General features: G+C 48.0%; 1 protein-coding gene across 1 annotated transcript in view; it reads right to left on the reverse strand.

Annotated features, from left to right (window-relative positions):
- Positions 1 to 17038, reverse strand: part of LRSAM1 (leucine rich repeat and sterile alpha motif containing 1) — a 29567-nt gene extending 12529 nt beyond the window's left edge. Inside the window, exons 1-12 of the mRNA XM_056860976.1 lie at positions 17019 to 17038; positions 13303 to 13408; positions 10974 to 11030; positions 10106 to 10150; positions 8958 to 9035; positions 8594 to 8662; positions 7555 to 7639; positions 6032 to 6153; positions 5363 to 5453; positions 3652 to 3782; positions 1407 to 1436; positions 71 to 193 (exon numbers count right to left, since the gene is read on the reverse strand). Of these exons, the coding sequence (XP_056716954.1) occupies positions 71 to 193; positions 1407 to 1436; positions 3652 to 3782; positions 5363 to 5453; positions 6032 to 6153; positions 7555 to 7639; positions 8594 to 8662; positions 8958 to 9035; positions 10106 to 10150; positions 10974 to 11030; positions 13303 to 13374 (903 nt within the window). The 5' untranslated portion in view covers positions 13375 to 13408; positions 17019 to 17038. The remainder of the gene's footprint in view (positions 1 to 70; positions 194 to 1406; positions 1437 to 3651; positions 3783 to 5362; positions 5454 to 6031; positions 6154 to 7554; positions 7640 to 8593; positions 8663 to 8957; positions 9036 to 10105; positions 10151 to 10973; positions 11031 to 13302; positions 13409 to 17018) is intronic.
- Between the last annotated feature and the right edge of the window lie 108 nt (positions 17039 to 17146).

Consider the following 17146-nt stretch of genomic DNA (forward strand, 5'->3'; position numbering starts at 1 on the left):
TACAGCAGGCGGTGAATGGAGAGGGAGGGAAGAATGGAAGAGTCGAGAGAAGGAACACAAACATCATTACCGCCTTCATGCTCTGGAGGATTTCCCCCTTCTGGCTCTGGCTCTGCTGCATCAATTGCGCCTGCTCCCTCTGCTCCAGGTCTAACCAGCGTTCAAACTCCAGTTTCTCCTGCATTTTCTGCTCCTGAGAGACCAGCAAAGAGCCTTGTTAACACATTCCAAAGCATTCTGGCCATTACTCAAGCTGTGGGCCAAATTCTCACAAGAAGTAGATGAGATGGCAGACTTGCATTAAGATTGTACTACTTCAGACTGCGGTGCAAGGAGAGGCTGGCATGATTGTATTTTTTTTTTTTAAAAAACCCACATAAAAAACTAGCACATCAGGGAGGAATCCAGGCAAGAACTTCCCTCCTTGACATGGTAGGATTTTTTTTTTAATGTGTGGGAATATATTTTTGGCATGGAGAAGTAGTATGTCATGCAAGGCCTATCTGCAGCATGAAGTGGTAGAGCCCAGAAATAAATTTCCTTATTTGATGCTTCTGAGGACTAAGCCGAAGTCATTTTCTGCAAATGGTGAAACCCAGAGAGGCCAGTATGGAAAACTGAGACCTTTTCCTCCAAATAGCTCAAGGTGGTATACATGGTTCTTTCCTCCTAGATTTTGTTTTCACAACAATCTTGTGAGGTAGGTTAGCATGAATAACTGGGCACCCAATCAGTGGGAATATGAACCTGGGTGTTCCCAATCCCAATCTGACACTAGCCACTCCTTTGCACTGGCTCACTTCCCCCACCCACACAACATTTGGGCAGTCCTTCACCCACTTGTGCCAACAAAGTAGTTCAAGAGGAAAAAGCAAGCAGATGGATAGACTTGTGGAAACACGGTGCATCACCCCGCAAGACCTAGATAGCACTCACTGACGTGCAAAAAGTTTTACCATTATTGCTTCCATTTTCCAGATCAAGAACTTCTCAGAGGCCCACCTGAATGAGGGCTTGACCAATGGTACCCCTCCTCCAATTCTCCCTCCGTGGTTTCTGCACCAGAACAACCTCTCCTCCCCAATCCTTCCCTCAAGAGCTCCTGGAGACTTTGTTCACAGGGGATGGCAAGTAGGGTTGCCAGTTTCCAGGTGGTGGCTGGAGATCTGCTATTACAACTGATCTCCAGGTGACAGAGATCAGTTCCCCTGGAGAAAATGGCCACTTTGGCAATTGGTCTATAGGGCATTGATGTGCTTCCCCTCTCCAAGCCCCACCCCCATCAGGCACCACCCTCAAATACCATCTCCAGGCATTTCCCAACCCGGAGCTGGAAATCCTAAGGGCAAGAGAAGGCCTGGGCTAATTTACCACAAAGAAGGGCCGGGCAAAGTAAGGAGTCTTACCTTCCGCTTCTCGTACTCCAGAAATTTGTTCTGAAAAGGAAGCACAAACAGAAAAGTGAAGTTAACTTTTGTAGGCATTCTGAGACCGAGTGCGATGTAGTAGTTAGAGTGTCGGACTAGGATCTGGGAGACCCGGATTCAAGTCCCTGTTCTGCCACGGAAATTTGCTGTGTGAGCTTGGGCCAGTCACACCCTCTCAGCCTAATCCGCCTCATAGGCTTGTTGTGAGGGTAAAGCGGAGGAGAGGAGAACGATGTAAACCTCTCTGTGTCCCCAATGGGGAGAAAGGCAAGGTAACAATTAAGTAAATTAATAAATTGCAACCCACCCAACTCCTCCCAATTTAGGGAGCAAGTGCTGGTCGTTGGGCTGTTCTTACGCTGCCCTGTGAAGCAAAAATGACCCTGTCCAAGCCAGAAAGAACACACTTAGGGCACCTCGCTCAGCTCACATGATGAGCAGAACTGTGAGAGAAGGACATATAATGATACCCTGACAGGAGTTCGTGGCCCTCTGGTCTTAGCCCAGTGGATAGCAACTGTATCTTCCATGGATGGCTATGAAGGGATATATACTGCTCTACTAGGTTGATACCTGCACACATAGTATATGAGAGACACATACTAACCACTATTACAACTAGAACCAATCTGATTAGTTGTTTGAGTAACTGGTAATAGATTTTACAACCTATACACACGCCTGGTTGGGTTTGAACTGTTTGTATATGTGTTTATTTCTGTAAATGTGTGCAGGCTTAACATGGGTTTTAATTAGCCACTGATAAAGGCCCAATAGGCCGAAACGCGTTTGGTATGTGGTTACAGAGATCAACCCTAAGAAATGCCATTGTGCTATTTTAATGTTTTTAAATATTTTTAACCTTTACTTAGCGCTTCTAATAAATTATATTTTTAGTATTTATATACACACATATATATATATATATATTCTTTCTACCCAACCTTGGGTACCCAGCTTCTGTTTTCAGGTTGGATTTTATTCCCCTCTTTTTTCTTCCACTATTGGCTATGAAGGGATACCAAGGCAGAGCCCAGAAAGGATGGGCTGCATTGGGAGATGGCCATAGTTGATGCTAGCCAGCCTCAGGGTCCCTCTGCAGCCCCTTCTGTCCTCTCCCTCTGGAGGGAAGAGCATGGAACAAGTGGCCAGAAGAGACTGCCATACGCACCCCCTAATAGCTTGTGCCCTTGGGTTGGATTTTCATTGCTCTCCATCACTTTGGGAGCCTTGGTTGGCTGAATACCAGCATATTAAACACAGATATCAAATAGTAAAATAGAGCAAGGGTGATTTAACAAGTACATTTTCATTCTGCCCTTCAATCGAGATGAGGGTGGTGTACTGCGTTCTTCCTTCCCCATTAAAACGACCACGAGGTAAGTTAGGCTGAAAGTGTGACTGGTTCAAGGGCACCTGGCAAGAAGAGAGGTGAATTGAACCTGGGTCTCCCCAGCCCAGCCTTCTAGCCCCTACACCAATATGTAAGGTGGAGGTCAGAAGTCGCATAGGCAGTGGGGCTCCAATGCCTTATGGGTAAGGAACTGTGAAGGCCCACAAGCCAGGCTGTGGCCTAGATGAAGAAGAAGAGTTGGCTTTTATATGCCGACTTTCTCTACCACTAAAGGAAGAATCAAACCGGCTTACAATCACCTTCCCTTCCTCACAACAGACACACTGTGAGGTAAGTGGGGCTGAGACCGCTCTGAGAAAACTGACTAGCCCAAGGTCACCCAGCTGGCTTCATGTGTAGGAGTGGGGAAATCAACCCGATTTACCAGATTAGCATCTGCTGCTCATGTGGAAGAGCGGGGAATAAAACCCGGTTCTCCAGATTAGAGTCCACCGCTCCTAACCAACCATCTTTACCACTTCACCATGCTGGCTCTTTCTAGTAGTTAGTCGCCACTCCTTGTCCTCCCCCACCTCAGTAAAATAAAGGCAAACCATTTCAAGGTTTGTACGTGGCGTTTAACTTAAGGCACTTGCTAAATAAAAATGACCGATGCTGCATTATACAAAGCCAGACCATTGGTCATGCTAGTAAAGAACTGTCTCTTTTGACGGACATCAGACCTTCAGGGTCTCCAGCAGAGGAAGGCTTTTCTCAGCATGTGTTATCTGAGGTTCTTTAACTAGAGATACCAGGGACAAGCTACCACTAGCATGGAAGATTCTACTGGGAGAAAGATGTTCCACATTCCCGAAACAGTTCCCTGCTCACCTGCCACTCGGCTTCATTGTTCGCATATTTACAAACTGTCCTGCTGACCCCGTCCACCGAGGTCTCTCCTCCGTCACTTTCCAACACTGGGAGTAAATACTGGGATGGGGGGTTATATTCAATTCTAGATTCTAGAAGGACAAAGAATGCAGCGTGTCATACCACAAACCTCTGTGAGAACAGGCGAGGTTCAGAGCTCATATCCAGCATGGTGGACCAGGGAGATAAAGATTCAGATATCTGCAGAGTTATGAAGCCTACTGGGTGGCCTAAGAAGACTGTGAGTTCAAACTACCTTACTGAGTTGTTCTGAGCATAAAAGGGGATACCGTATATACTCGGGTATAAGCCGACCCGAGTATAAGCCGACCCCCCAAATTTGAGGCCAGAAAAGGGAATTTCTTATTGACCCGCGTATAAGCCGAGGGTCAATAAGAAATTCCCTTTACCGGCAATGCTGCGCTCTAAAATGGCGGCCGCCATTTTAGAGCGCAGGGCCCTGCCCCAGGTCGCCCTCCCGCCCAGTGCCATCCAAGGGGGGGAGGGGGAAGAGCCCCTGAACCCCCTACTTACCGGGAGAGGCGGCGAATCGGTGGCGGCGGCGTGGCCATCCTGGGCTGGCAGGAGGCCCCTGCCGGCCGGAGGAAGGCGCCCAGGCGCGTAATCGGCGGTGGCGCGGCCGGCGGGGGCCTCCTGCCTGCACAGGAAGGCCCCTGCCGGCCTGAGGAAGGCGCCCAGGCGCGTGGTTGGCGGCGGCTCGGCCGGCGGGGGCCTCCTGCCGGCCGAGGAAGGCCCCTGCCGGCTGGAGGAAGGCGCCCAGGCGCGCAGCCGGTGGCGGCGCGGCCGGCGGGGGTCTCCTGCCGGCCCAGGAAGGCCCCTGCTGGCCGGAGGAAGGCACCCAGGCGCGCGGCCGGCGGTGGCGCGGCCGGCGGGGGCCTCCTGCCTGCGCAGGAAGGCCCCTGCAGGCCGAAGGAAGGCGCCCAGGCGCGTGGGCGGCGGCGGCGCGGGCGGCGGGGGCCTCCTGCCGGCCCAGGAAGGCCCCTGCCGGCCGAAGGAAGGCGCCTGGGCCCAGCGGCGGCGATGATGGAGGTAAGTTCCCTCCTCCCCCCTCTACCGTATTGACCCGCATATAAGCCGAGTTTGGCTTTTTCAGCCCTTTTTTTGGGCTGAAAAACTCGGCTTATACGCGAGTATATACAGTAGTTCCGCAGTTGCCAGCTTCACGTATAAACAAATCTGCACAAATTAAAGTAGTTGGGAATTTCCTGCATTGTGCAGGGGGTTGGACTAGATGACCCTGGTGGTCCCTTCCAACTATGATTCTATGATTCTACACAACTGAATGCCCTTATTTTGCCCCAGGACACTTGCTGTGTGCCAACAGGAGCATCTTGAAGCTGAACATGTGAAGCTGCCTTATATGGAGTCAGAATATTAGTCCATCTCACTCAGTATTGTCTACTCTGGCTGGCAGCAGCTCTCCAGGGTCTCTGGCTGAGACAGCTCCTTCCTAGTACCTGAGATCTTTAAAAGGAGACGCCAGGGATTTAACCTGCCTAATTAAGGAATTATCCAGCTTAATTCAGTGGGGCTTGCTCCCAAGGATATGAGCATAGGACTGCAGCTCATGCAATCCTCCCTTTCAGAGGTGTAAGGCACCTCTTCTCAATACTGAGCTCCATGTCAAACTCTGCATGGTTCTCAGCCTTACCTTCACACAGAAACTGCTGGATGGCTTCTGTGCCAGCGCTGCAGATGGTGTCCGGGGGATAGGTCATGGACAAGGCGTCCAAAGTCAGCATCTGCAGAACATGAACACATACAGCCGGAGCTGTAGCTCTCAAGTTCTGCTCGTGGATGACCTTCTGCTCAACCTTCAAATCAGACCTGATCCTACAAAGGCCAGTGCACCATTCAAAGTACAAACCTCAAAAGACGTAGATCGGAAGCTTCAGCTAAGGCAGCAGCATTATTGTTAAGCTGGGCTGCTCTGCTGAGCATGTTCAGTGGATTCCCCAGCAGCTACACTGGCTGCCACTTTTCTTTGGAGCTCAGTTCAGGGTGCTGTTAATTACTTTTAAAGACCTTCATGGCCTCCATTCGTGAACCTGAAGGACTGCCTCTCCCCGTAGGTGCCTCAAACCCAACGAAGACCAACCCAGCAGGCCTTACTGGCAGTACCAGCCCCCCACCCTCTGCAAGCAGATGAAATTGATGAAGGCCAGAAATAAGGCCATCTCAGTTGGAAAGTCAGTAGAGAAATTTTAAAAATAACATGTTTGCCCATTGGGTTGGAATTTTTCCCTTGTGGGTTTCACAGCATCTTGGCAAGCAAAGAAACGAGCCCACTCGAAAGAAAGAGAAGACTCCCCAGCCATACCTCTAGGGTCCGGATGTGAGCCAGCGCCTGCGGCAACACTCGCACCTGGTTCTCACTAATATCTAAGGTCCGCAGGCTATGCAGGTTGCTCAGAGTAGCAGGCAGCTCCTTCAGTTTATTGCCTGCAGTGGGAAGGTAAGAAAGAAAGGAAAAAAAAAAGATGGATTCTCATCACTCGGTACATCATGGGACACTTAAAGAGGTGGGAAACCGTTTTTACATTCATAGCATAGACATTCATAGCATACATTCTATGTGAACACACATGAACACAGATGAAGCTGCCTCATACTGAATAAGACCCTTGGTCCATCAAAGTCAGGATTGTCTACTCAGACCGGCAGCGGCTCTCCAGGGTCTCAGGCCTTTCACATCACCTCCTTGCCTAGTCCCTTTAACTGGAGATGCCAGGGATTGAACCTGGGATCTTCTGCATGCCTGGGATCTTCTACCACTAACCTATGGCCCCTCCCCACAATGTGAGGGATGGCCAGGTTCTTCACCCTGAAGAGCTGGACCTTTCATGAAAAGTGCTGCTTTCACCTTGGTGGACGTCTTGCGTACAAAATGAGAAAATTACCCAGAATCCTCTGCATTGTGGCAGAGGTCTTTGGGATGTCCCCTCACTGAGTGCAAGGAAAGACAGATTGGAAGGTTTGCCAGACAGGTGTACTTCCCTGAGTGAAGTTGCTTGAAGAAAGATGCTGGCCAAGCAGATACTTCCAACTAGGGGGAGTTTGCAAAAAAGGAGGCTGAAGGCTGGACATGGTCCATGGGCTGCGGGTTGGCCATCCATGCTCTAGTGGATTTAGATACTGGTGTGGCACACATCCATTCCTCCTCTTGTCTCACATGTGTGCATATAAAAATTCAGAGACTGAGACAAACCGCTGCTTGGTCAGGCTCAGTATTGTCTACTCTCAACGGCAGCAGCTCTCCAGCAGAGAAGGAACCTTCCCAGCCCAGCTACCTAAAGACCTTTTAATTAGAGATGCCAAGGACTGAACCTGAGACATGGGGCCTTCTGCAGGCCAAGCATGTGCTCTGTCACTGAGCTACAAAAACCCCTTCCACTCAATGTACGAAGGTGCCTTATATGGAGACGGTCCACCAGTCCATCTAGCTCAACGCTGTCTCCTCTGGCTGGTAGCAGCTCTCCCAGGTCTCAGGCAGAGAATGCTCTTTCCCAGACCTTGCTGCCTGAGACCCATCAACTAGAGATGCAAGGGCTGAACCCGGGAGCTTCAGAATGCAAGGTATACCCTGACTGGCAGTGGAGCTCAGGCAGGAAAAGGACTTTCCCAACAACTATATCTGAGATCTTTTAAATAACACCCCCAGATTCAAGATGTCTCTTAACTACGAAGTTAACGGACACCTTTTTACTTTTTCTGAACTGCTTTCCTCAGCCTATCAGAAGAAGAGAGAGTGAAGCTGTCCAACCAGTGGTTTAGGTTTCCCTCCACCACACACACATGGGGCTGGAAATGAGGCAACCCTCATCCAGAGATGTTTCATCTTACCTTTCACATTGAGGGTCTGCAGCTGGACAAGATCCCCAATTGAATGGGGCAGTGCCTTCAACAGGTTCCGTTCAACATTCAGGACCTACAAGAGCAGAGAGATGAGACTGGGGATGTTGGTCTCTCATTGCCGGTAAGGTCCAAACCAGGGCCGTGGTTGGCCACACACAAATCCAGGCCTCAAGAATACATCTCCAGTTCAGTTACCACCCTAAGGTATAGCGCCAAATGCAGCTAGCAAGTGACAGTGCCATGCTATCTAGGCAATGCAAGGCTCCTCATATGTTTACCAGACCTGGTCAATAGAGGGGCTGATGTAGGACACTTTCCCTTTTGTGTCTGAAAAGCAGGGCCAGCATTAAAAGCAAGACTGGGCATCTGCTGAGGCCCACAGAGGGCCTGCAGCTGACAAGAAATGCTTCTTCGCATTTTGCATATTGCAGGGTCACTGGAAAGATCTCCCATTTCCTGTGGACAGGAGGCTGGGGAGGTACCAGAGCCTTTTGTGGTCCTTTAAGCCCTGTTGATGCCAAATGGGCTTAAGGGAGGAGCACAAAGGGGTTGCACGCCTCTCCTTACAGATTTCCTGCTGGGAGAGGAGGCAACGGACTAGGACTCTTTTATATTCCTTTAAGACCAGAACTGGTAGGGGTAAAAAAAGTGTGAGAAAGGGACATTCAACTCCTTCCTACTGGAAAGAGTATGCACAACCATGTGGAGGGGGCAGGGGTGTACTTAGTGGTCAGGGGCTGCTGGAGGACATCTCAGCCAGGCTCCCCCCAAACCTGGAGCTGGCCCTGCTCAATACAGCTCTGAGGTCTGAGCAGGCACACAGCAGCTCAGTCAAGCAGGGCCCTGCCGAAGGTCTTGAGGCTCTCGTGCCAGCCCTGAGTCCCGAATGCGGTCCAGCTTCACGGGGCTGAACAATAAATGAAATAGCAGGAAACAGAAAGGACCTTAGACATTCCACATGCAGCAATCAGGCTGGGTGGCAGAAACATTTCTGAAAAGACGCCCTAGGATGTGGCTCTTCCTTTACCTGGAGAGATGTCAATTGACCAATATCAGCAGGAAGTGAGGTCAGCTGGTTGTCATGGAGATCTAAAACCTGGCAGAGGAGAAGAGAGGCAAAATGAGTATTAACCACCAAGGCCCTAAAGCAACAGGAAAAGGAGGTTTGATGCTTTAGCTGGGAATTTCAAAGGAGACCCACTTCTGTGGTGTATCAAGGGGAAAGCAGGCATCAAGGCACAGAGTGAGAAGCAAGAAAGGAGCTCAGATGACCATCCAACTCTCTTCCCCAAAACACTCGGTGTGGCTCTATTCCTTTCCCCTCACTTCCAGACTGATAAACCTGCACTTAGCTGACTCCCATCCTCCCTGCCCCCAAGTAATTTAGTTACCTTCACAGTTATGAGATACAGGAGACTGCAAGACTTTGGGACCAGAGATGTCAAGCAATTTGTATGAGCAATCAGCACCTAGGGAAGAAATGAAGGCGGCATTTTTATAGTGGCACCAAGAGGCATCACGGGGCATCTTTTTTTCCCTTCTCACCAATTTAAAACTGGAGAATGGAAAAAAGTTCCTGGAATGGATGGACCACTGGTTTGATTCAGCAAGGCTCTTCTTATATTCTTATTGAGAGAAAAGAAAGGAGAGGAACGGAAAACAAAAAAGGGTACAGAAATGTAAGAAAGAAATAGGACACAGACTTATCCCTAGAGGTAACAGTATCAAGACCGATCCATAACAGCATCAGACTACCTATCAGAAATAGGACACAGAATTATCCCTAGAGGTAACAGTATCAAGACCGATCCATAACAGCATCAGACTACCTTCAAATGTAAGACTCGGAAGATGGTGTGGCACAGTGGCTTAGAGAACAAGCTGCGATCTTGGAAGGCCCCGGTTCAAATCTAGCCTCTGTTACAAAGTCACTGGGCGGCTTTAGGCAAGCCATTCTCTCTCAGCCTCAGCACTTTCCCCCATTTGCAATATGGCCCACCTTATAAGATTGTCATGAAGCATTTTGAGCAGTGAAAATTTTCAGAGTAGCTTGTTTTTAAGACTGTGGATCCAGGATTCCTCATTTTTCCAATAAAATTAAAGATAGGCTGATGGTCGCACCAAGGAGTTTAAAGGGAGCAACGAAAACTTACTTTAATGATACTGCTCATACAGCCAATTTGGCTCTAAACAGTGTCACTCTAAGACTATAAGAAAAAAGAGAAATATATTTGTATGTATACCTGTATAAACATTTGAAAATAAACTAGGGAAGAAACTTGGTAACTGCCAAAGTAATATTAAAATCCACCCTTGCTAAAAGAAACCCCAAATTATCCAACTCACTCCTAGAGTTGGAGCAAAGAAAACAAAGAAAAATCATTACACATTCAAACCACTTTGGCCAGTCTCGTGTGCTGTGTCAGATACTGCACCAGGGATTCCCAGAATCATTCTGAGTTGCTTTTCAGGGATGCTCATGTGCAGGGAGCCCAAGAAGTTCCCACGTGCACACAGGGACCACGTCTGTATTCCTTACCTTTTTCTGCAGGACTTTACAGGTTGAAAACGCTCCATATGGAAGCTAAAACAGTAAAACAAAAACAAAAGAATCATGAAGAAGGTCCCTTTTATAGCTTAAGGCATATGAAGTTAAATACCCTGCCTCCCATACTGAGAAAGCATGCAGCAAAGCAGTGTGTGTCTGGGTGTGTGTGTGAGTATCTAGATGGCTGGAGTAGCAGCAGAAGAACACATGAAGCAATTTTATATGGAGCTTGACTGCTGGTCCATCAAGCCTAGTATTTTCTGCTCTGGCTGCAGTGGTTCTTCAGGGTTTCAGGCAGGGAAAGGTCTTTCTCAGCAACTGCTATCTGAGATCCTTTCACTGAGGATGCTAGAGATTGAACCTGAGACCTTCTGCGCAAAAGGGAAGAGCTTTAACACTGAGCTCTAACCTCCTCCACTGTCCTGGTTCCTACTTTACTGGTGAATAACATGAATCTTCAGCCTGCAATCTGGTAACCATAAGATAATTTTCAGTGTACTGGATGTCTTCTCCCAAAGATGACCTCCATATTGATCGCAAACCATATCCTGGAAGCAAAACCAGCTGAGCCTTTAGCCCTTAACAGCTACCTGCCAACTCTAGCTTGGGAAACTCCTGGCGATTCGGGGGGAAATGCTTGGGAATGCAGAATTTAGAGACAAGAAGGACCTTAATGGGGATGTGATGCCTTAGAATCTTTCCTCCAAAATTGCTATTTCCTGCAGGGAAACTGATCTTTCTACTCTGAAAATGTTGTAATTCCAAAACTCCAGGCCCCACTCGGAGACTGGCAACCTGGCTTCCCAACCCCAATCTTCCCACAGTCTACTAACCCACCACGTGGGAATTGGCAACATACCTCTGAGAGTTCGCATTTGGATATATCTAGGATATCATCAGCTCCAGCTTCCTTTGCCTGAAGAGAGAGAGGGGGGTGGGAGAGTGAAGAGCTGCAGAATCCCAAAGTCATTTTAACTATAAGATTATTGGCGATTTTTATCTCAGAGCATAGTCTACCAAGGGGTCCCCAACCTTTCTGAGCCTGCAGGCACATCTGGAATTCTGACTAGGGGTGGTGGGTGCAACTACAATATAGTTGCTACAGAAGGCGAAGCCAATTACGAAAAGGGCTACCATGGGAGGCGGAGCCAACCACAACATGTCAGGGAGTGAGGTCATGTACAACTCCAGCAGTAACTCTTTGACGTTTCTGGAAGAAGTTGTGTTTAACTGGATGTCTTTTTAAATGAACATATTGTTCAGACATATTTTCTTGCCTATACACAGCTTTCAGTCACTCAGTGAAGATCCCTGTATTCTGGTGGCAGCTGCTGCTGAAAGCAACTTTTAAAAAAACCCTGCACAGCCGATCAGATCTCCAGTGGCCAAGCAGAAGCCCTGCTGGGCAAAAGCCGCACCTGGCCCCATTCACTTTCTAAAAAACACTTGGCAAGGGCCAGGAAGGTGCCAGTGGGCGCCATGGTGCCCACACACCCCACAGTGTGGTGTAGTGGTTAACAGCAGTGGTTTGGAGCAGTGGACTCTAATCTGGAGAACAGAGGTTTATTCCCCACTCCTCCGCATGAGCGGCGGACACTAATCTGGTGAACTGGGTTGGTTTCCCCACACCTACACACGAAGCCAGCTGGGTGACCTTGGGCTGGTCTCAGCTCTCTTCGAGCTCTCTCAGCCTCACCTACCTCTGTTGTGGGGAGAGGAAGGGAAGGTGATTGCAAGCCAGTTTGATTCTTCCTTAAGTGGTAGAGAAAGTCTACCACTTAATATAAAAACAATTCTTCACACTGAGGACCCCCTTGTCTAACCAGACATTTTTAAAAAAAGAGTTCTGCATTTGTGAACACTACCATATGTCCTGCATACAATTTTCCAATTGTAATGGTATGCACCAAGCCCCACCTATGTACAGTTGTCATGATGAGGCTGGGGCTTCCCCCTCTCGGTCCCGCCGTGCCTCCTTCTCTGAGCTGGCGAGTGACCAAGAGGGCTTAGTTCCCTACCTATGTGTGTGTGAGGTGTCCCAATCCCTTCTGGGAAGTGTTTTCTTCCCCAAACCCCTACCAGAAGTTTTGGGGTCACTCTTCTCTGATAGAACCTGCCATTGCTCAAGGCCCCCCTATATCCTGTTCCCTCTCCTCTTCCTAGTGCCCTGAGTCATTAGAAGGGAGGATATGCTTGTGTGCGTGCACATATGCAAATAGCGGGGCATGTGGGTCAGGGTTTCAGTGCAGGCAGACCACTTTGATTAGCGGAGATCCTACTGAAAAGCCAATAGGGATGACTGGGAATTGAGGAGGACACAGCTATAGTTGTTGCAGAGCACCAGAGGATAACTGGCTAATCCAGACTGATCTTCATTTTACCTCGACATTTCTCTTTTGAGAAATGGGCTCAAAGGGAGCAGGAACCTAGCACAGGCTGTTCTCCAACCTTGGCCTTGTTCTCCTGAATCCTTCTCATCCTTTGGTAGCCTTTCCCTAAACAAGCTGACTGTTTTAATTCCTCGCCTCCCAGCTGGGAGGGACTCATTAGGACCAATCATAACTTGGGGCAGCCTGGTTGCCCACTTCCCACCAAAATTGCATTATCTAATACACCCAGGTCTTGCACTACTGATTTTTAGGGCTCCAGGTTGGAATATTAAGAAATTACCCATCCTGACTCCCTGTGACCTCAGCCAAATGGGAAGAGTTTTCCAGTGGTTCTCACTCATCTATCAGCATATACTTGACTGCCGTTTGCAGTTCAAGCCATTTATAGCATGGTTCACAGAGATATGTGTATTGTGCTAAGGCAAAAAGTTTCCCATTCATTATGACAACTACCCTTGGAGGTAGATTAAGCTAAGAGAATGATTACCCCACTGTTATTTAGTCCTCTTCATGGTCCAAGCCGGTTTGATTCACCCAAGTGAGAAGTGAAAATGGAATGAAGATTTCTGAGCCAGAACAGTGGGGCAGTGAAATTTGGTAGCATCCCTAGGCATTGGTGCCAATTTCTTTTAACAGATGACATTTGGAAGCTTATCCAAGGAGAAGGGAGCAGCAAAGGCCACACAGTGCTGTTACTCTAAGGTTTTGGCCAGCTTCCTTTCTTGGTGGAACCTGTAAGCTTCAGGGTCCTGTCAGTTGCTCCACCTTGCCACGACCCCATTCCCCAGGGCAACTTACCAGGCACATCTGATATTCAAGACGTTTGCGGGCTTCATCGCTGGGTTTCCTCTTACGGAAGAAGAGCAGCATCTTCCCCCTGTTTACTTTGATCTCACGTCAGTGCCTGAAAGTGGTCAGTGGAAAAGACAGGGGAGGCAGAGAGAGGGAAGAGCGACAAGAATTTCTGGATCATCTCAACATACGTCTGACAATCATCCACCCTGTCAGACAAGTTATGCTTGATAATTACCTCCTCAAAACTATTTCAGAAGTAATTTAAAACAGAACTCTAGCCGTGTGTATGTGTTAACAATACTTCTCCCAATTAATGTGGGCGGGGAAAATGCCTAGATCAAGACTCATATTTTATACAGGTTTAACAAGAAAGGAGGGCCTAGATCTTCTGCCTCTGCACTGGGAAATCATATACCTAAAGGCTGTATTATACCTGACAGAGAACCAGAAACAATCAAAGTGGTTGGACTGGGAGAAGGAATCCTTAGAAAATGTGGTTTGACAGTTAAAACATAAGAGATGCCTGATAAACAACCCTTTCATTTTATCCACACTCACATATTTCTCCCTTCATAAACAATACTCACTTCACTCCCCCTTTAACCTAACTTGAGGGCTAGTACCTAGATCAGTAAATTTTCAAATTAGCATGAATATAAGCTCTATAGTTTTTGTGATGTCCTACATGACAGAATATATTGCCAGAGGCTCACATTAAAAAAAAATGAAGGGTTCATAGGTACAACATTACTCATATATGCAACTGGCATACTTAGGTCAGTTCTTCCATCTCCAGAAACAGTTGAGATTGGAGCTGACTACCTTTTACAGCCCTTTCCTGGGGGGTGGGGGTTGCACGGTGGCTGGGCGTGGCACAGCCATGCTGCCACCAAAGAGGATTCCTGGTCGCTGCGGAGAAGAAAAACCCATTTTTACATAAAAAATAGAAGAAGGGCAAGAAAAGCCCCATAGCTGCTGTGGGAGGGGGCGTTCCCGGGGTGAAAGGGGCTAGGAAGCTGCCTAAAGGGGATGGACTCTGGCGGGAGGCTGCATTGGCAGGGGAGGTTGATGAAGCTATGTGGCGCCCAGGCGCCAGCGGAAATGCTCCCCATGCTGGTGTAAGTGCCCATTATCACAAGATAATGGCAGCAAGGGGTCACATTGGCTCCTAAGCCGATTCAGCCCCCCCCTTAGGAATGCATCCTTAAAATTAATTTTAAAAGGAACTGACCACTTGAAAGGAGTCGTCTCCTTGTATCATTTACCAGAATCTTACTAATGGAAAGAAAAAACAAATTACATAAAGGCATGGGAACAAGATTTAAGGGAACAGTTAGGAGAAGACATTCCTGATAGAATATAGCGATTGTGTTCCTTAAAGGCAAGATTGATTAATGTGAAAGAAATCACAGTCAAAAGGAATGGCCAGCAGCACTTTGTGAAATACCGGTAAACTCAAACGGTGGTCACCTACCAACTCACATCTGTGCTGACCAAACTGCGATCCGGAGTATAATTTATTTCAAGGCTGGTGGGCCTGCCCTATGGTCCAGAAGTACTTGAGTACCTTCTCCAATGCAGAGAATGTGTCACTGAATGCATCGACATACCAAAAGACCCTGAAATCACCCTTCTGAATTTCCAGAGGAAAGATCAAGATCCACTCAGCAAATGGGAACTGATCTCCTCTATTTTAACAGATGCACGGATGCGAATTGCAGCACAATGGAAAAGTAAACAATTCCCATCAATACAAGAAATGGGCTGAAAGAATATGGGATCATATTCAATAAACTAACAACACAATGAGATCAAAGACATTAGAAGACATACAAGCCACTTCCTTGAGCGTTTTCATTATACTTGGAGCAGGATTTCTATATATTTGTTTAACAAGACATTTCTCTCTCTCAATACTTTACAGTGATGCAGAGCGTCACCACTCTAGGTTTAGGCCTGTTGATTTCAGTTGGCTTAGGATGGAGTACCTTTGCATAGGATGGCACTGTAAGAGACAATGGGAGCATCGTATCTGATGAAGGGAACACCGACTCTCGAAAGCATACACTCCACAAATCTTGTTGCTCTCTAAGGGGCAACTTAGGATTGCCAACCTCCAGGTACTAGCTGGAGATCTCCTGCTATTACAACCGATCCCCAGCCGATAAGAGATTAGTTCACTTGGAGAAAATGGCTGCTTTGGCAATTGGATTCTATGGCATTGAAATCCCTCCCCAAACCCCACCTTCCTCAGGATCCGCCCCAAAAACCTCCCACTGGTGGCGAAGGGGGACCTGGCAACCCTACAAACCAAACACAGCCTGGCCATTGCTAACTACATATTGGAATATCCCTGTTATTGGAGTCTCAGGCAAGTTACTTGGGCCCACGTTAGGGTTGCCAACCTAAAGGTGGTGGCTGGAGATCTCCAGCTGATAGAGATCAGTTCACATGGTGAAAATGGCCGCTTTGGCAATTGGACACTATGGCATTGAAGTCCCTCCCCACCCTCCTCAGGCTCTGTCTGCAAAACTGGACTCAAACCTAGCTGTTCTACTGCAGACCAATACAGTTACCCTCTGAAACTGTAACAGAATTGCACCCTTCTAAGATAATTGAAGCCAATGGATTGCATCATGCATGCCAGGGAGGATTTCCTCCATGGAGGAACAGTAACCAGTTCAAGTGGAAGTGCTAAAATTACTCCTCGCTGTCTGCTTGTTCTATTTATTTATTTCCGAATAAATATTTGTGAGACCGAGTTCACTTCCTGATGCACAGGTGTGTAAATCCATCAGGTCTGATTTCTATACACAATAGAAGAGAAAGTATAAAGATTATCCGGGCTGTGTAACCGTGGTCTTGGTATTTTCTTTCCTGACGTTTCGCCAGCAGCTGTGGCAGGCATCTTCAGAGGAGTAACACTGAAGGACAGTGAAAGGACAGTGAAAAAGCCCGTGAAAGCCTTTGACAATAAATTATAAAGAAATTCTTGTTCAAAGCAAGATCCAATACAAAGAGTAACCAGTTTACTCAGCATGGGTGTGAGGCACTTCCAACTGTCACTAGATAGGCAAAATGATCTTAATGCAGGATGAAGTGAGATAAGGAGCGACAACAGGAAATTACATAGTAATTAATTCTAGAGAATTGTCATTTGTATGTAGTGGGAAATGCAAGGTATTAGAATCTATAGTGACTAACAAATGACAATACTCTGCAGGCTTTGACAGCTGCTTGAGATCAACAAAAGCAGGTCCTTTGTAAGAGGCTGGAGGTGGGGATGAACCAAAGGGGTTTCAACCTCACGTCCCCCACTCTCCTTTTGCCAAACACAGCCTCAGCAGTTTGATTTCCGGCAATGGAGGATGTAGGCCAGTATGAGAGCCAGAAATCCAACAGGTGCAATCTTGCATAGCAATGGAGAGCGGGCTGAAGCGAAGCAGCGTCAGTCTCGCCTCCTCCCCATTTGCCAAGCAAAAGCTGCACCTATTGTACTCCTGCCTGTCACATCCGCCTGCTGCCAAGAAGCCAGGAGTCTGCATCTGGAGGGAAGAATCCCAGACTCTTGTGGACACACCCAGAATCAGGAGGAGGTTTTAGATTAGTAGCTCCACCCCCCGATGCTGGCTTTAAGCCCAGGGCCGAAGGACCTAAGACACGCCCCGTCCACCCGGCCGATCCCTTGCCGCGCCCCGTACTCACCGACTCATAGCTACACCGATCCCTGATCCCTTCTGGTACGAGCAAGTCACCTCAGGAACTTCCTGGGTCCTCCCCGATCCCCGCCCCCACGCTTGTCGTATCCCGTGAACACCCTCTCCCCCGCCACCCACAGAGACTAGAG

Source organism: Euleptes europaea, chromosome 14, assembly GCF_029931775.1.
Source record: "Euleptes europaea isolate rEulEur1 chromosome 14, rEulEur1.hap1, whole genome shotgun sequence".
Classification (NCBI taxonomy): domain Eukaryota; kingdom Metazoa; phylum Chordata; class Lepidosauria; order Squamata; family Sphaerodactylidae; genus Euleptes; species Euleptes europaea.